This window comes from Vitis riparia, chromosome 10 (assembly GCF_004353265.1).
Source record: "Vitis riparia cultivar Riparia Gloire de Montpellier isolate 1030 chromosome 10, EGFV_Vit.rip_1.0, whole genome shotgun sequence".
In the NCBI taxonomy this organism is placed as follows: Eukaryota; Viridiplantae; Streptophyta; class Magnoliopsida; order Vitales; family Vitaceae; genus Vitis; species Vitis riparia.
Window position 1 is genome coordinate 14,082,527 of NC_048440.1, and position 17,697 is coordinate 14,100,223.

At 37.0% G+C, this 17,697-nt stretch overlaps 1 protein-coding gene across 1 annotated transcript; it reads left to right on the top strand.

The window, feature by feature from the left end:
• Positions 1–493: 493 nt before the first annotated feature.
• On the top strand, positions 494–4,353 carry LOC117922830 (40S ribosomal protein S14). The gene is made up of 6 exons (XM_034841014.1): positions 494–600; positions 2,037–2,156; positions 2,241–2,286; positions 2,649–2,734; positions 3,022–3,151; positions 3,970–4,353. The coding sequence occupies exons 1-6, from the start codon at positions 598–600 to the stop codon at positions 4,035–4,037; spliced, it is 453 nt and encodes a 150-aa protein (XP_034696905.1). The 5' UTR covers positions 494–597; the 3' UTR covers positions 4,038–4,353.
• Positions 4,354–17,697: the final 13,344 nt, after the last annotated feature.

Consider the following 17,697-nt stretch of genomic DNA (forward strand, 5'->3'; position numbering starts at 1 on the left):
AAAATTTTTAAAGGTTAAAAAAAGTTAAATAATTTTCTTAAAAAAAAATGAAAAGGATATGATATATTATAATTTGATGTTTTTTTTTTTTTTAAAAGTATTATTATATAAGATAATAAATATGATAAAAATAATAAATTTTGAATTTTGACTCAGCCAAACTCGGCTGAAGAAGTTTAACTCAACTCCAACCTGAATATTGGCATTGATTACCTAAGCCTGGCCAAAGTTCGAGTTAAGTTTAGGTTGAGTCGGATTGACCCGTACAAGTTCCACCCGTGGTTTTTAGTTGTACAAGTTCCACCCGTACAACTGTTAAGCTCACACGTATAACTGTATTTGGGCTCAAGTCTCAGCCGTTGAGCCAGTCCAAGTCTCCTAATATTGGCCCAGAGCGTGCTGGCCCAGCCCGATTCACATTGCAGGTCCTAAATGAAATTCCGAGAAAAGCAGGGACCTTTTTACAAATTCAAATACCCTAATCCATCAATGGGATAAATAAGCAGCCAAGAGCAGCCGTGTTCTCCTCCTTCAACTCTAGGGTTTCGGCAGAACAGCTTCCCCAAAAGCCCAAGCTCTTTCTCATTCGTCGAAGTCATGGTAAGCAGATCTTCAAACTCGTTCCCTACTCTCTCAGTTCCATGAAGATACCATAATCTTTGAAGTTTTTGTTTTTGAATGATGATAATGTATGGACAACCCTAGGTTTGAAGTGCATCTAATTTCATTTTCCGATCTAGATACTGAAGCTTTTCATTTTGTTTCATTTCTTTTTGTGTGTGTACCGTTAGGAGCTTTATCTGAATCAATCCTAGCTTCAGGATTAGCAATTGCGTAGCATTTTGTTAGGTCTTTTGGAAGTAAAATAGTAGTTCAATTTGATTGGATTCCGCATCTGTTTGAGTGTGTTTCGTGCTCTATTCGATTTGTCGTAAAAAGGCACCTTTAAATCAAATTATTTATTTTCTAAAAAATGCATTTAGTATTTTTCAGAATGTTTTTGTGGCGTGGAATGAAAGCTTTTCCTACTAAGAACAATGTTGTTTAAATGCAGCAATTGACTGTTATATAATATAAATATCTGTGGCTTGACAATTGGGGATGTCTGATGAACCAGTCTACTCAAGCGTAGCTTTAATAGATGGTTTTCTTCAGATTATTCTTTCAGTGATATGAGCTAAGTTCTACCTAATTTGGAGCCTGTGAACTTTTCGTTCTAAATCCACATCCAAGTGGTTTACTAAGAATGATTGTCTTACCACTCTAAGATAAGCCAAGCTACTTGGTTTTGGCTCCAAACAGGGTCAATTAGGCGGGGATTGTTCAGCCAATTGGTGGGTAGAGTTCAATGCTATTTAAGCTTGTGACATGGATTGTGAAATTTTTAAGTAATCGACAATACCAGTTTTTTTCCCAAGGTCACATCGAGCTTCAAGGTTGTCCTTAAATTTCAAGAGGTCATGGCTTATTAAACAGGCTCAAATCTATCATCTGTCAAATGAAAATACACAGTTTTAAATTCACTACTCCAATTTAAGTTTTGATGATTCTATCTGGTAGTGGTAAGTTGCTTTCTGGAACATGTTATAATGCAAATAAAATTGAGGTGGCATCCTTGTGATTACTAAAGGAGCTTTATGACATTTTACTTGCTACTAAAATGTTTCAAATAACTAGGGAGGGGTGATGATACATGTAGAGGGCCATTCTAAGATTTTAAAATTTAATATTTTTTACGAATAAATGTGACAATATAGACAAATCCATGGTGAACTTTTTAACAAAATAAAAATAAATTTTTTTAGAAAATCACAAGGTTGCCTAATTACAACAAAGTCCAAACAAAACTCTTAACGCATAACCCATGCAACAAGGAATAACCATAGAAACATAAATGGTAACTCTAGTTTGGGTGAATAATAAATCTTCAAATAGTCACTTTTTGTATATTTCTATGTGATTTATTTTTATTATCATTATTGGAATTTCAAGGAGGTTGACAATTTAAATTTAAATTATGTTGTGGGGTTCTATAGTCGAGGAGGAAGGTTAGAGAACCCAAGGAAGAAAATGTGACACTTGGACCCACTGTAAGAGATGGAGAGCATGTTTTCGGTGTTGCCCATATATTTGCATCATTTAATGATACTTTCATTGTAAGTATAAAAGCTTCTGCTTTTCTTCTTTTTCCAATTTCCTCTCCAAAGCCCGGTAATGTATGCCTTTCGTTTCAATTGCAGCATGTGACTGACTTGTCAGGAAGAGAAACTCTTGTTCGCATTACTGGTGGTATGAGGGCCAATTTTACTTTAAAGGCTAAATCTATATACACTATAACTCCTTGCATAGTGTTGGGGATGGGGCATTTTGCAAAATAAAATGCATTGTCAGAACAACAATGCTAAGAAACAATATATGTTTATTGGATTGGGGTCTGACACATATATCAATGTTTGACCGAGTGGAATCATACGTACAAATAGATGGGAGGGTGGTTGGGCCTATGGGTTGGACTGGAAATATTTATACACTTGCATATTGCACCTTTTTTTTTTTTTTTTGATTTCTATATATCATATATAGAAATTTGCATACCACAAAATCCCTTATAACATATCATGTAATCTCACCTGTCTTTCTAAACACAGGTGGTATGAAGGTGAAAGCTGACAGGGATGAGTCATCCCCATATGCAGCCATGCTTGCAGCTCAGGATGTTGCCCAAAGATGCAAGGTGTCTAGTCAGTTTTTATTTAATGTCTTCAATAATGCCTTGATTTTAAAATTTTTTGATTAGTTGATTTCCAGTAGCAAAGAAATGTCTTTTCCATGTTTATTTAAGTTAAGCATTTTTCAAAGTTTTTATCTACTTTACCAAGATTTTAAAACCAAATGCCTGTGGACTGGTGATTCAAATGTTTCTTTGATGAAATTTATGCTTTTAATTTATCATAATTAATATGTTTAATTCCCCTTTCTTAATTGCAAAGCTAGGACTGATCATTAGTTTCTATGGTGCAGGAACTTGGAATCACTGCTCTTCACATTAAGCTCCGTGCTACAGGTGGTAATAAAACAAAAACACCTGGTCCGGGTGCCCAGTCTGCACTCAGGGCTCTTGCTCGTTCTGGAATGAGAATTGGTCGTATAGGTAAGGTTCTTGCTCTCTCAAAATTAGTTGTGATACAGAATTGCCTACCATGTGCTTCTCTTCATGTCTGCCTTTTTAAAATTTTCCCTTAGATGACACAAATCAAGAAATTTGTTGAAACACAACCAATGTGAAGATATCAGAGTTGCTAATCCTTGCTGCAACGATGTCTTTATGAGATGATGGCTTAAAGTATTGGTGTTACCGAGTATCCAAAGTTGTTTTGTTTTATAAGCTCAAGATCTCAAGATTCTTTTGATCATTCTATCAAATATGTGGCTGAATTGTTGGGTTGTGTATCCAGAAAAAGGGAAAATTCACTAAGTTATTAATTTACCATATTGTTTTGCACTTGGCTAAAAATTTTAGCGAAATAAATTCATGAAACATAGTTTCCTTGCTCAGTTTGTCTCTTTTGTGCCTATTAAATTCTTAGTTCTCTTATATTATTGACTAATGCTGGACTATAACTAGTGTATGTATGGTCTAGTGTTACATGCCATCAATTTGTTTATTTGGAGAATCTACAAGAATTTTACTCCGATAGTTTTTATTTACGTTTGACCTTAGGAATACAGCCTTCTTATAGATAAGAATTTGATAAATACTGTTAGCTCTCAGATGGAGTATTCGAATGGAAAGATCCGTTACTTAATGATCAATTGGTTCTAAGCTATCTTTGGTGATGAATCAACAATTTAAAATGCTTCTCATGTGTATGGTTATGTCATCTCTTTTAGTTTTTGAAGATAAATGTTCCATTATCTCATGAAACTTAAGCTTCCTGGTACTTATTCTAATTTGATATTTTGTTTCAGAGGATGTGACCCCAATCCCAACTGACAGCACTAGGAGAAAGGGTGGTAGAAGAGGGAGAAGGCTGTAAGCTTGCCATTCTCATCCCATCACGTCCTGCCTTCGTTTTCACAGTGACTGTTATTGATAATGGATTGATGGTACCTTGAAGTTTTGCTGGAGTTCTTATTGTTGAACTTAATTTGTAGTTTTTGACATTGCATTGGCCATAGATTTATTTTAAGCTCCTTTAGAGACCAAGTTGTGAAACTACTCTAGAAGCTGTCTTTTGAATTTTTTTTAAAGATTTTGTTTTATTTTATTTTAAACCTCCATGGATTGGATTATTAATCTGTGCTGTGACAGTGGATTCAGTTTTATTAGTGACCCAAGATGTGGTTTGTGCATGCATGGCAAGACTAATGTGTGTGTGGTTTATGCATGAAGAAACCACTCAATTCATGTGTTTTTTAATTGAAAACTCATAGCTGAAAAGTATAAGGATTCAATTTTTCTGCATCAATGCATGCTGCCGTGCCCGTTGCATCACCATCACCACTTGCCATTATTAGCACTTATTACCTTGATTCTAATCATAATTTACCACCTTCATTGTAAGGGCATTTTGTTGTGAATATTACCCCTTGTTGCCCATCGCCAGACATCTATTTTCCGCATTCTCCGCATTTGTGATAGTTCTCCAGTGACCTGCATGTGTGGTATGGGCCAGTGGGTTCTATGGCAGGCATTGAAGGTTATGGCAGTCTAATCGTCTCCACTAGTTGATGGGTTTGGGCAGACTGTAGGTTGTTGGGGTTGAATGAAGTATTCTTCGATGGTGCTCACAAAATCGACTTTAAATCTCTTCTCATGGGGCTATGGCCATTAGAAACCTTGGATGGATTGGATCATTAGTAGGATATGGGGGTAAGGTGGACTAACTGACTAAGTATAGCGAAGATTCACTCTAGTGAACCATTGGAATCAGTTCTTTGTTTCTTAACTTGTGGCTATGCTTTGTTTGAATTATCTTCCCTAACGGTTTCTCCTTGGAGGTTGCTACAATTTAGTAGGAAGCTAATTTAAAGGCCAGTTGATTGAAAAGGAGATGCTTAGAATGATTTGAGTGCTTGAAAGCAACAAGTATGGGATTAACTCAGCCTTGGTCACATGGAGACTCAAGAGATTGCTTGAAAGTTAACCAAGGTTGATGAACTTTATATTATGCAATCAGTACAAATATATCTTAGACTTGAACCTATATATAGTGTAGATAGTTTTCATTTGAGGATCTAGATTGAGCTATATCTTGAATTAGGTCCTTGAACCAAACTTCAGGATGTCACACACCTAGTGTTGATGTGAGACTTGGTTCAGGTTAGCTATTAATGGCTATGCCTTGATATCTTGAATCACATGAGGCTAATCCCCTAGTTGTGACCTCATGACAACTCTACTTAGTGCTTCTTATGAGTCAGATAGGATGGATTATTTCCCCATTGAACCTTCTTCAAGAGTCTCTAATCACAAAGGGTGGATTACCTCTAAATGTGGCATGGCTTTCTACACATTCAAGAACAAATTAATAGGACATTACCTATGGAAGTATCAAGTATTCTCCAATTTCTATAAATGCGTTAACATCACAAATATGTACATTTGCTTATTATATTTTCAAATGCAACTCCAACATTTGAGATATTTGTCATAGATAAGTATTTTCCTCTAAAATTGAAAGTTAATATACTTTTTTTTTCACAAGAATAGCAACACCTTAAAAAAAGAATCTTGGTTGCATTTCATATAATAAGTTGCAAACAAGATTGCATTTATCATTTTTAATATCAAATACATTTTCTCAAAATTGTCCATTTAGAAAATATTTTTCTAAGTTAATAAAGGTGTTTTCAGTGTCATGTTTTTTTTTTTGTTTTCGGTTTTTTTTTTTGAGAAAAGTGTGTTTTCAACATATCCTTGGGAAAAAAAATTACAAAATAAGTACCCAAGTTTGGAAAATCTAAGTTTAATACATTTATTTAAAAATAATTAAAATCTTATACATTTTTCAATCAAATGTATTACCTTTAATTATCGCATAGTCACTACCTTTTAATGATATAAATATTATTTTTGACTATCATAGTTATTACATTTGACTTTATAGTGCATGAAAATTTATTTTTAGGGTTCTCATTTTGTGCTTATTTTATATGTGTGTATGAAAGCATACGTTGCCCATCTTTTTCCTCTACTTCATTATCACAAAACAATTCTTATAGCACCATACAAATCATTTTCATTATCTCATAATTGATTAATTAACCACACAAGATCATCTAATTAACAAATTAGCCTAATCCAAAGACTTTGTTCATTATCCCCTATATAACTTTACATAAATATTAAAATACTCTTATGTACAAAAATGAACCTAGAGTCAGTTTAACTCTCATAAATCGTGTCAACATGACATATGAGCTCAGAGTGGGGACCATGGGAACCCATAGGAGTACTAAATCCCTTATAATCTAATTTTGAAGTTGATTCAACATCTTACCACAAAGAATTAACTGCATTCCAACATCCTATGTAAATAACAACAAGATAAAGTTTGAGTCCATGATTTACTATTCACTGCATGCGAACTCCCTATGAACTAGTGTTTGTAATAGCAAAGTAATATTATCACCTATCAAGATTACATCTCCTGAGTTATAGATTCCATTTATTATGTGATCAACTAGCATACTCTAGCTCTAAATAGTATATGTCAAATTCCACTAAAAAAATTATTATGACTATAGATTCCATGACCACGTATTCTTTGGATTACCCAAGGGGACACACTATCTCAATCTTATAAGATATTATGGTGGCTCTATTGAGAATACCTTTTGCCACCAATTTCCATTAATAGTGACTCAATCTTTAAGGATATATGACCACTATAGGGTCTCACCTATAAGTCAAAGTCTTCTATTGACTTTGACACATATTCAATATCCTTTCAAAGTTGAGGGTCCATTCAATATAGTAGCTTGATGAATCATGACAATCGATAGCCTTGTGTCATGATATACCGTAAGTCCTGTCCAGTGTGCATCATATACATTAGTGCACTCATCACGGAAAACCTATCTTGATATGATTTACAGTTTCGTCTTCACACCCACACAAAAAGCAACAATTAGGGAGCTGCCATCATTTTTTCTAAAGCATATCAAGAGTAAGCACTCTCCCCCACGTAGCCTCCCAAGAAAAGAACGTAACCTTGGTTGGAACTTTATCCACCCAAATACAACTTGACGGAAAAACAATGTCATTGGGATTGACCAACAAGTTGTACTCTTCTTTGACCCTAAACTGTCCGTTTCTTCCTCCCTTCCAAAAAATTGAGTCTTCCTCCAAAGAGGGCTTGTAACCCCTTAGAACATAGAGCAAGTCCCCTATCATATCCAACTCCCAATCATTAAAATTCCTCAGAAATCTTAGATTCCAACCCCCTTGGCCAAAATTCTTATCCCACATCTCTTCCACCGTAGCATTCCTATGGGAAGCCAGAGCAAATAGATGAGGGAAGTTTTGGGACAACGCTGTACTAGTGCACCAAACATCAGTCCAAAAACTGATTTTGCTACTCTTCTCAACTATGAACGCCATGTTATCCCAACACCAATCAGTTTCCTTCAAAATTTCTTTCCAAACCCCTACCCCGAACGCTCCATAAGTCTTCTTTGTCCTCCAACCATGACCTTCTTGTCCGTATTTCTCCATTATCACTTGTTTCTAAAGATTGTCTTTATCACAAGCAAACCTCTAAATCCATTTACTAAGCAAAGCTTTGTTCAAAAGCGCTAGCTTCCTTAAGCCTAGCCCACCCTTATTCTTGTCCGCACAAACCACCTCCCACTTAACTAGATAAGCTTTCATTTCCAAGTTTCCCCCTCTCCAAAGAAAATATCTTTGTACTTTTTCTAATCTTCTAGCAATTGTCTTAGTCTTCCGGAAAAGAGACATATGATAAATTGGCATGCTAGCCAAGGTGCTCTTTATGAGAGTGATTCTCCCACATTTGGAAATATATTGTCATTTCCACAGCGCAAGTCTCCTCCTTATTTTCTCTTCCACCCCATTGCACACAGAATGAGCCTTGTTAAGAGCCCATAATGGCAAGCCCAAATACTGTGAAGGCAACGAACCCACCCTACACCCTAACTCCGCTGCCAGCTCATTAATCTCTTTCACCACACCAAGTGTGATGATTTCACTTTTGGCCAAATTAATCCTTAGACCTGAAGCAGCTTCAAACCAGAATAAAATCCAGCTTAAATGAGTTAGGTGCTCTTTATTAGCCTCACATAACACAAATGTATCATCAACAAATAATAGATGAGATATTTTTAGGTTAGGCCTTCTACCACCCCGAATACTACACCTTGAAAGGAAACCCCCAGCAACAGTCCTCCTAATAAGAGCATCTAGCACTTCCATTCCCAAAACAAAGAGGTAAGGAGATAAATGATCTCCTAAGCGTAGCCCCTTAGTACTGGGGAAGAAGCCAGTTGGTACCCCATTAACCAATACTGAGAACTTGGCTGAAGATAAACAACTACATATCCAACCCAACCACTTTGATCCAAATCCCATTTTTTGTAAGGCCTTCAACAAGAACTGCCAGTTAATGCTGTCATACGCTTTCTCAATATCCAATTTGCATATGAGCCTTTCTCTTTTCTTTTCTGCCACGAGTCTATCACCTTATTCGTAATTAAAGAAGCATCAAGAATTTGTCTTCCTATTACAAAGGCATTCTGGGTTGGGGCTACCACTTTGCCTAACACTCTTTTGAGTCTGCTAGCTAACACTTTAGCCAGCAGCTTTTATAGCCCCCCCAAAAGGCTAATGAGTCTAAAGACCCAAAGATCATCAACCTCACCTTTCATAGGAATCAAAATCAGGAAAGTATTATTGAGACTCTTGAGAAATGAGCTTTGCTCATGGAACTCCTTAAACATTTTCAAAATCTCCTCTTTAACAAATTCCCTACAATTTTACCAAAACGCCATAGTAAAACCATTCGGCCTAGGGGCTTTGTCCCCATTCATCTCCATCAAGGCCGATTGGACCTCATTTTCAGAAAAATGAATCTCTAGATTCTCTACTTCTTGCTGGCTGATTTGTTCTAATTAAAGCCTCCCAATATCCCCCTTCTACCTCGAATATTCAGAAAACATCTGCTGATAGGCATTAGCAACCCATTCCCTCACTTCCTACTCCTCTGAAAGCCATACCCCATTAATTTTAATTATGTCTAGGGATTTATTGCTACGATGGGCGTTTGCCATACGATGGAAAAAACCCGTATTTTTATCCCCTTCTTTTAGCCATATCTCCCTTGAGAGTTGTCTCCAGTAGGTTTCTTCCATGATGACCCATTTTTTATAACTTTCCTTTACTTCCTTTTTTAATTCTGTTTTCTCCGATGACAGAATTTTCTCACTTTCCATCCTCGCCCAGAATTCCACCTGCTGCAAAGTTGAAACTTTACTGCATTCCAAACTCTCAAAAACCTCTCTATTCAAAACTTTTAGTTTCTGTTTGATTCACTTCATCTTTGCTGCCAATCTATAGCTAGCAGTGCCTATGACCCCAATCTCCCTCCACCAATTTTGGATAAGATCTAAAAAGCCCTCAACCTTTAGCCACATGTTTTCGAACCTGAAAGGAGAAGGACTCCTTCTTAGCCCGCCACCCTCTAGGAGAAGAGGGAAGTGATCGGAGATAGGTCGAGGCAATCTTCTTTGGAGCACACCACTGAACTGATCTAACCAACTAGGAGACACAAGAAACCTTTCCAATCTAGCCCAGGACTGGTTGTTAAGGCCCTCGCTCTAAGTAAACACTCCCCCTTGCAGTGGAAGATCCACCAGTCCTAAATCATCAATAATATAAGCAAACCTCCTCATGGTCGGGGTTATTCTCCCTTGTTTGCTTCTTTCTCTTTGAAAGAAGGTAATATTAAAATCACTCCCTAAGCACCAAGGATCTTCCCAAATTCCTCTAATGGCCCCAATCTTTTCCCACAAGCATTCTTTTTCCTCTTTGGTGAAAGGATCATAGACTCCCGTGAACACCCAGACAACCCCATCTTCCACATTCTTGAATCTGCAGGATAGAGAGAAATGACCCTCCTCCCAATCCAATATTTCCAACGACCTTTTATCCCAACAAATCAATAGGCCTCCTGTTACCCCATTCGCATCCAAAGCCTTCCAATTTAAGAATCTCCTCGAACCTAAACTTCTCACCACACACTCCGACATTGGTTGGATTTTTGTCTCCTGAATACACAGTAAGTCAACTTTTTGATTCCTTATGAATGTCTTGATGATTTTCCTTTTGGACCTGTCATTTGCCCCCCTCACATTCCAGCTTAACAACTTTAGCTTCATCGATCTACTGCAATCTAATCTCTTTTGCCCTGTGATGGGTCTTTTTGCTTATTCTCATTCTCATAATTAACTGAGCACTCTAGTCTCTTTAATTCCCTTTCGAATTTTGACTTCTCCAACAACTCTTTGCTATGAATCTTTTCCCGTCTCAGAATTTCCTTTTCGAGACCTTATATCGAAAAACCCAAGAAGTGACTAAACTTTGCCAAACTACTTTCCTCTCATTTGTCATCTTTCTCACTCCTGATGTCTTGAGGCTTAGACATATCTAAATCCCACTCCACACCCCTAACCATGTTACTAGCATTAGTGAATTCTACCAAGTCCCAACAGCCATTGCCATACTCTCCGGGCCCAACTTCAGTTACCTTCCATAGCACCCCAGAGCGATCGTAATACTCCTTCTCCGGAGCCTGATCAAAAGAATAAGGGATAAGATGAAGAGACCCATATACCATTTTTCCCTTTATTTTTAGACCAGAAGCATACCTCATGGCTTCCTCTACTAGAGCCTTGTCTGTTGCTGAGAGAATAGTTTTCGCTTGTTGCTTCCTTAGTTCCTCTTTCTCCCAGTAAACTAAGTGCTCTACCTCTGTAACGCTCCCGTTTCTAACTATTCTGCAGTCCAGGAGACAATCCTTCTTCTGGGGGCTTCTAACTTTGGCTTGGGCCATGGGCTTGTCTGGTCTAGCCCCATTTAGATCAGGCATTGGGCCAGCCTCATCAACAACCCATCTCTTGGACGGTCCAGCCTCTGACCCAGTAACATCAGCCACCACTCCTTTTAGCTTTAGGCCCATTGATTGGCTTTGCAAATGAGGCCCACAGGCCATCTTCAATGAGCCCGTGGTCGCTGATCTTTGGGCCCGGTCTGCTATCACCTCACTGTTGACCGAAAATTCTCTATTGTACCAAAATACTTAGCCTTTTTACGTAGTAACTCTGGTCAAGAAAACTAGAGAAAGAGTCACTACGGCTTTTGTAGTATTCCGGGTATCGTTCTCAAGGACCGGCTTATGAAAATTGTCAATACTAGAATAAATGAATTGTTTTTGTTTAAATCCTTAAGTGAAAAACAATATGTGAATAATGTGAAACCAAGTAAAAGAAATTCAATTAATAAGAGAAAATGAATATTGATTTTAAATTCAATTGATTCAAGTTTGGGGTTTTCCACAATCCAACATAGGGTATAGAAATTATAGAAAACAAGGGTATTTTAACTAATATGATCTTAGGGTTTTGGGATCCTTGGCCACTCGCGATCAAGTTGGGTTCTATAACTCAAAATTGCATCTGAAACCTAATTTTTCCTTTTTCAAACAGATTCCTAAAACCATCAAATGAATGAGATTGATTATCAATTTAAGATTTGGCTTTTTAACCCTTCCTACTCCTTATAGCTTTGTTTAGGGGCAAATAACGGTAGGTAAGGCGAGGATAACTAATGATCAAGAATTATCAAGAATCACTAGTATCAAGTAATAACCTACCGTATCATTCCCTAAACGAACTCACAAGGATAGGATAAAAAAAAATAATAAATTGTCACCCAACCAATAATTAATCTCATTGTTATAATAATTTACCCATTGTCCCTATAGGTTTCCTAGCCCTTAGGTTTTCATGCTTCAAGCCCTAAGTTGGCTCTTAGCCTCTCATGGGGGTGATGTCACATTCAAAATCCATAATAGGGTAAAAATCCATAATTTGAATCAAAAGAAACTAAAAACGATATATTCAATAAAGAAGAAAAAGAAAACAAACCAAGGTTCTCGTCTTCTTCCACCTTCAATGTCAAACTCTCCAGAAAAAAATCCAATATCCTTAAAACCTAGAATTGAGAGAGTTTATATAATATCCTCAATTACCTAACATGTGGCACACTCTCATTGGCCACTTATTACAAAATAATTTCCTAAAAATGATTAAAAAATAATAAAATGGTGATTTCTAGTCGTGTGGGGTCCACCTAGGGCGGATGGAGTGCTTTAGATGCAATTCCCGAGGTAAAGGAGGTGGAACATCAAAGTGGCAGTTGGTGAATTCAAAATTGGTGTCATTTCGAAGTGGATTTCGAATTCATAAGTTGAATTTCGAAATCATAAGTTGAATTTCGAAATCATTTCGAAATGACCCTCCAGCTTGGTGCAGTTGTCTTCAAATGGTCATAACTTCTTCATTTCAGCTCTGATTTGCAAACCGTTTGAAGCATTGGACTTCTGACTTCCCGAGCTTCGAAACGATATGTAGTATGTATATAATGGACTCCAGAAAGTGCTCCAAATTTGTCCTCAAAGTCAGAGTATATAATGCCATCAGATTTTTGAGTTCTAAATTTCCATGCAGCTCAATCTTGCTTTATGCCTCATTTCCCATGCTTTCTTGCCTTCTTTCTTACTCCATAATGGTCATTTATCATCCTCCAACCTCATGATATCCTTGTTTTGCCTTTCCTTACATTCAATGAGTCTTGACTCACTTATTTCTTCATTTAGCTCTTTCTTGATCTTTCAAAATCTAAAGTCATTCAATTTGCACAATTTTCTTTCCTTGAACCTAAGATAAATCTCCAAAGTATAGATTAAACTCATGGCTAGGGCCTTAGCATTGATTTAGGTCAAGTTGGGTGATTTGAATGTCCTTTGGTGCACAAATCATATCGAATATGTGCCATTAGAGCACATATTTTGGCTTCAATCAACGGCCCAAGCCCCTCTCCTGCACGCCCATTCCCTCATCTGACAAAAGCAGCGCCTTGGGCTGTTCGAAAACCGATTCTTCCTCCACGCGTGAGCCAACGCATGAGTAGTCGTCACCCCTGACCTCCCCATTTTTTTGACCGATTGTTTCACGACCATCTACCCTGGCATTTTTCAAGGACGGTCTAAGCTCCCACTAGAGGACAAGAGAGTAAACGTCCTCCTCAACCCCTATCTACAGCATGCTTGACATAAATTCTCTATCCGTCTTTACCAAGATCCGAGCCCATTGGAGCTCTTCCAGCTTTTCCGTCTAAGGGTCGATGGTAATGAAGCCGCCACACTCATTTCCACCCTTCTAAAAAAGGTCGGGTCCCATAGCGAGACTGGTAGCCCAACAATTCTAACCCAAACTTCGTTACTTAGTTCTTCATTTTCCCGACAACTAGTCTTAGGACTCCATTGCTCAAATCTCAAATGAAGTTCTCCCATCGTTCGCTTCCCTGAGTAGAAAGCGCGTTGGGCTTCATCCAATAGTTCAAACTTTAGCAAAACCCTATTCCTCTCCAATCTTGCCAGCCTTAATTTTTCTTTCAGCCCCCAAGAATTCGCTAATAATCTCCCTAATTTCTCTAAATCATCTCCTCCACCTGACCTAGGGTTCCAGCTCCCAACGATGCAATGTTCCAATTTCCGTAAATTTCTATGGATTTCCTCCCGTCGTACCTCCATTTTGACTGAATTTTTATCTCTACATATCGGTCTCTTCACCACTTCCGTGTACGTTCGCTCCAAAGCAAAGTTCCCACCAACCTTTTCTTCTTGTATGTTGTCATTTCTGCCGATTGATCATCCCATTAGTTGTAGATTTTCAGCCATAGACGCCCATCCCCCTTTTTCACCTCTGCCTTTTGGAATGTAGATGTTGTATTGCTTCCGTTCCGAGTCGATTACCCCTAGTCGGAGGAAACACCCCGCTTTATTCGCGCTTTGCAACATAGAGTAAGATTTCCCCTGTTCTTTCCATTCCCTTTCCCATCTGCCTTCTTTCTTATCCTTAATGCAGTGGTTTAAACCCTCCAGGAGAAACCTTAAGCTTTCCACTCCCACTCGGACCCAAGACGAGACTCCTTTCTTTCTCTCCACTATGTAGATTTGGGATTTTCCTATTCTCTCTACTAATGCGAGCTCAAACACCTTGGACTCCACTACGAATCTGCTCCCCTTTCTTCTTTTTCGAAACACCTCGCTATCTTCATCCCTCTCGTCGTCGCGTTCTCGCTTTCTCTCTCTCCCTCATTTATTACATCATATCTTGTTTTTAAGGATTTAATCTCAACAGTAAAAAGTGATCATCATTACCTTATTCACTCCTCATCTTGGGTAATTACCTTAGGTTGATATAGTTAGGATCTCAACAACTTGTATGTAGTAGTTTCTTGGGTATTCTAGAATTATAAAGAATCATCAAGGGATCTAAAGAGTTCCAATGAGGCCTATAAATAGGTGATGACCTCATTTAACCAAAGCACTAAGCACTTGAGTGCTTCCAAACTTTGCATATCATTCTTATGTGATACACGCTTCCATTCTTTCAAACTTTCCAAATGTTACTTACTTTATTCACTTAGCTTTTGTGTTGTGTAGCATTGCTTAGCAAAGTAAGCTAAGTTTGCAGAAAGGTTAACTCAGCAATTTCAAATATTTTGAGGTCTATAAAAAAAATAAAAAATAAAAATAAAAATTTGAGTTGCAAGGCAGGTATAATTACAAAGAAGTGTGTCGGGCTCTAACATTAAAGAGATGATTAATTATCAAATCTATGGAACATATACTAGCCTTACCACATATGGGGAAAGGAAAGGGAAATCTTGTGATGATTTTGCTAACATCAGGGCAAGGCTAGCCAAGGTGAAGTTGGCCATAACCAACACTTAGGAGGGTATGGATTTGATTAAGTAAAACATGGAAAATGGTCTAAAGGATCTTAGGGAACATATATTCACAAGTCCAACCAATGTCACATGAGGAGTTCATGTCTTTCCAAGCTAGGGTAATGGACATGCTTGCTCACCTAAAATTAGGGATGAAGACCTTAGCCACATGTATGGAGACTCATGACTAAGAGATTTATCAAGAGATAGCTATTTGCAAGACTATGGTTTTTCCTTGAGTCATGACCACTCGTAACGTACCTATGGTGAAGGTGCCAAAGCCACATGTACGGTAAAGAGATAGATAATTTTCTATGGCGCATGGAATAGTACTTTGAGGCTATAACATTGATCGATAGGACTATCAAGGTTTGATATTGCTACCTATGGTGGCATTGAAGGTTTACTGATGTAGAAAAAAACACTCATGAACACCTGGGAGGACTTTGATCAATTTTCTTTGTTGTACAAAAATACTTAATGGCCAAGAAAAACCAAAGAAAGAACTACTACAGTTTTGTAGTATTAAGGGTATCGCTCTCAGGGACTGCTTATGAAAATTGTTAATACTAAGTCAAATGAGTTGTTTTTACTTAAGTCTTACAAGAAAAATAATATATAAAATGATTTTTATGAAATGAAGTTAAATAAAGAAAACAAAATTAATAACAATGCGGATATTGATTTTTAATTCAAATGATTCAAGTCTAGGGTTTTCTACAATCTAACTTCAAGTATAGAAACTAGAGAGAACAAGGGTTTCTTAAGCAGGGTGATCTTAGGGCTTTGGGATTCTTAGTTGCTCATGATCAATCTTCAAAATTGCATTCGAAACTTAATTTTTCCTTTTTTAAGTCAATTCTTAAAATCATCAAATGAATGAGATTGATTATTTGTTCAAGGTCTACTTTTTAACTCTTCTTATTCTTTGTAGCTTTGTTTTATGGTAGATAACGGCAAGAAAGACCAGGATAACTAATGATCAAGAGTCACCAAAAATCACTAGTATTGGGTAATAACCTACTATGTCATTTCCTAATATAACTCATAAGGATAGGATAAAAAATTCATAAATTATAATTCAACCATTCAGTAATCCCATTGTTATAATTGTTTACTCATTATTCCTCTAAGTTTCTAGCCCTTAAGTTTTCATGTTTCAAGCCCCAAATTGGTTTTCTAACCTCTTATAAGGGTGATGTCACATTCAGAATCCATAATAGAGTAAAAATTCATATCTTGAATCAAAAGAAACTAAAAACAATGTATTAAATAAAGAAAAAATGAAACAAACCAAAGTTGTTGTCTTTTTCCACCACAAACGTCTAACTTCGAGAAGAGAACCCCTAAACTTTGGAACTAAAAGAGTTTATATAGTAAATTCAATAACCTAACATGTGACACACTTTCATTGGTCACTTACTACAAAAAAAAAAAAATCATAAACAACCTAAAAAAAACTCCAAATATTACGAGTTTTAAATGAGTGATGCATTTTGAATTGGATGAATGCATTTACAACTCGTTTCAATGTGTTTCATAAATCAAAACTCAATCAACAGTGGTTGAGTTTGAAATTGGAGTGAGTTTGAAATCAATTTTTAACTCTTAAGTAGAAGAATAGGCTCAATTCAAAATCAAGGTGATGAGTTTGAAATTCATTGTGAATTTCGAACTCATCCACTACTAGTTCACTTTAACACGCATAACTTCCTTGTTTTAGCTTTGATTTATGCACCGTTTAAAGTATTGGATTCCTGACTTCACGAACTTCAAAAAATATATAGCTTGCCCAAAATTAACCTTAGGAAGTGCTTTAGATTTCACCTCAAATTTCGAGTACAAGTTGCTACCAAATTTTTTTAGTTCCAAAGTTTCATGTGAACTTGATGAATTTGCTTCATGCATCATTTCCCATATTTGTGTGCCTTTTTTTCTTACTTCATAATGGCCATTCATCATCTCTTAAGCTCGTGATACCTTTATCTTGCCTTTCCTCATGTTTCATGAGCCTTGACTCTCTCATTTAAGCATATTTAACTTCTTCTACTTCCTTGGTTGACAATGACATTTGCACTTAACATTCTTTTCATCTCTTAAACCAAGAAGTTAGATCCAAAACTAGGGTCTTAGCAACAATTCGAGTTAAGTTGTATGAGTTGACCATTTATATTTGCATAATTCATTCCTTATATGTGGCATTAGAGCATAAATTATGACTCTAATAAGACTTTAAGATGGAAATCAAGAAGCAACTTTATCTTAAGAACGTGGCTTATCTGGATAGGAAAAACATAAAATGTCTTAAGCACATAGGCTTAATCCATTAGTACATTAGAGAATTCTCTACACTTATGCTTGATATTCCTAACATGACTGTAGGACCTCAGGTGCTACCAACTCTCCTAAAAGCAATTGTTGTTAGGGAAGATGCATACCCTAACCTTATAGTGCATTCACCCAAGCACCCATGGTGAACACAAGGGGAGTTGATGGACGCGGCCAACCCTCCGATCTGCCAACAATCTCCTCCCCCAGCAATACCCCTGGGGTTCGAACCTATGACCTTGGCTCAGATACCAGTTGAGAAAATAAAAGTTATGCTTAATTAAGAAAAACACCCAAAATGGTGGGTGAATTGGTTTTTTTTAAAAAAAACTTTT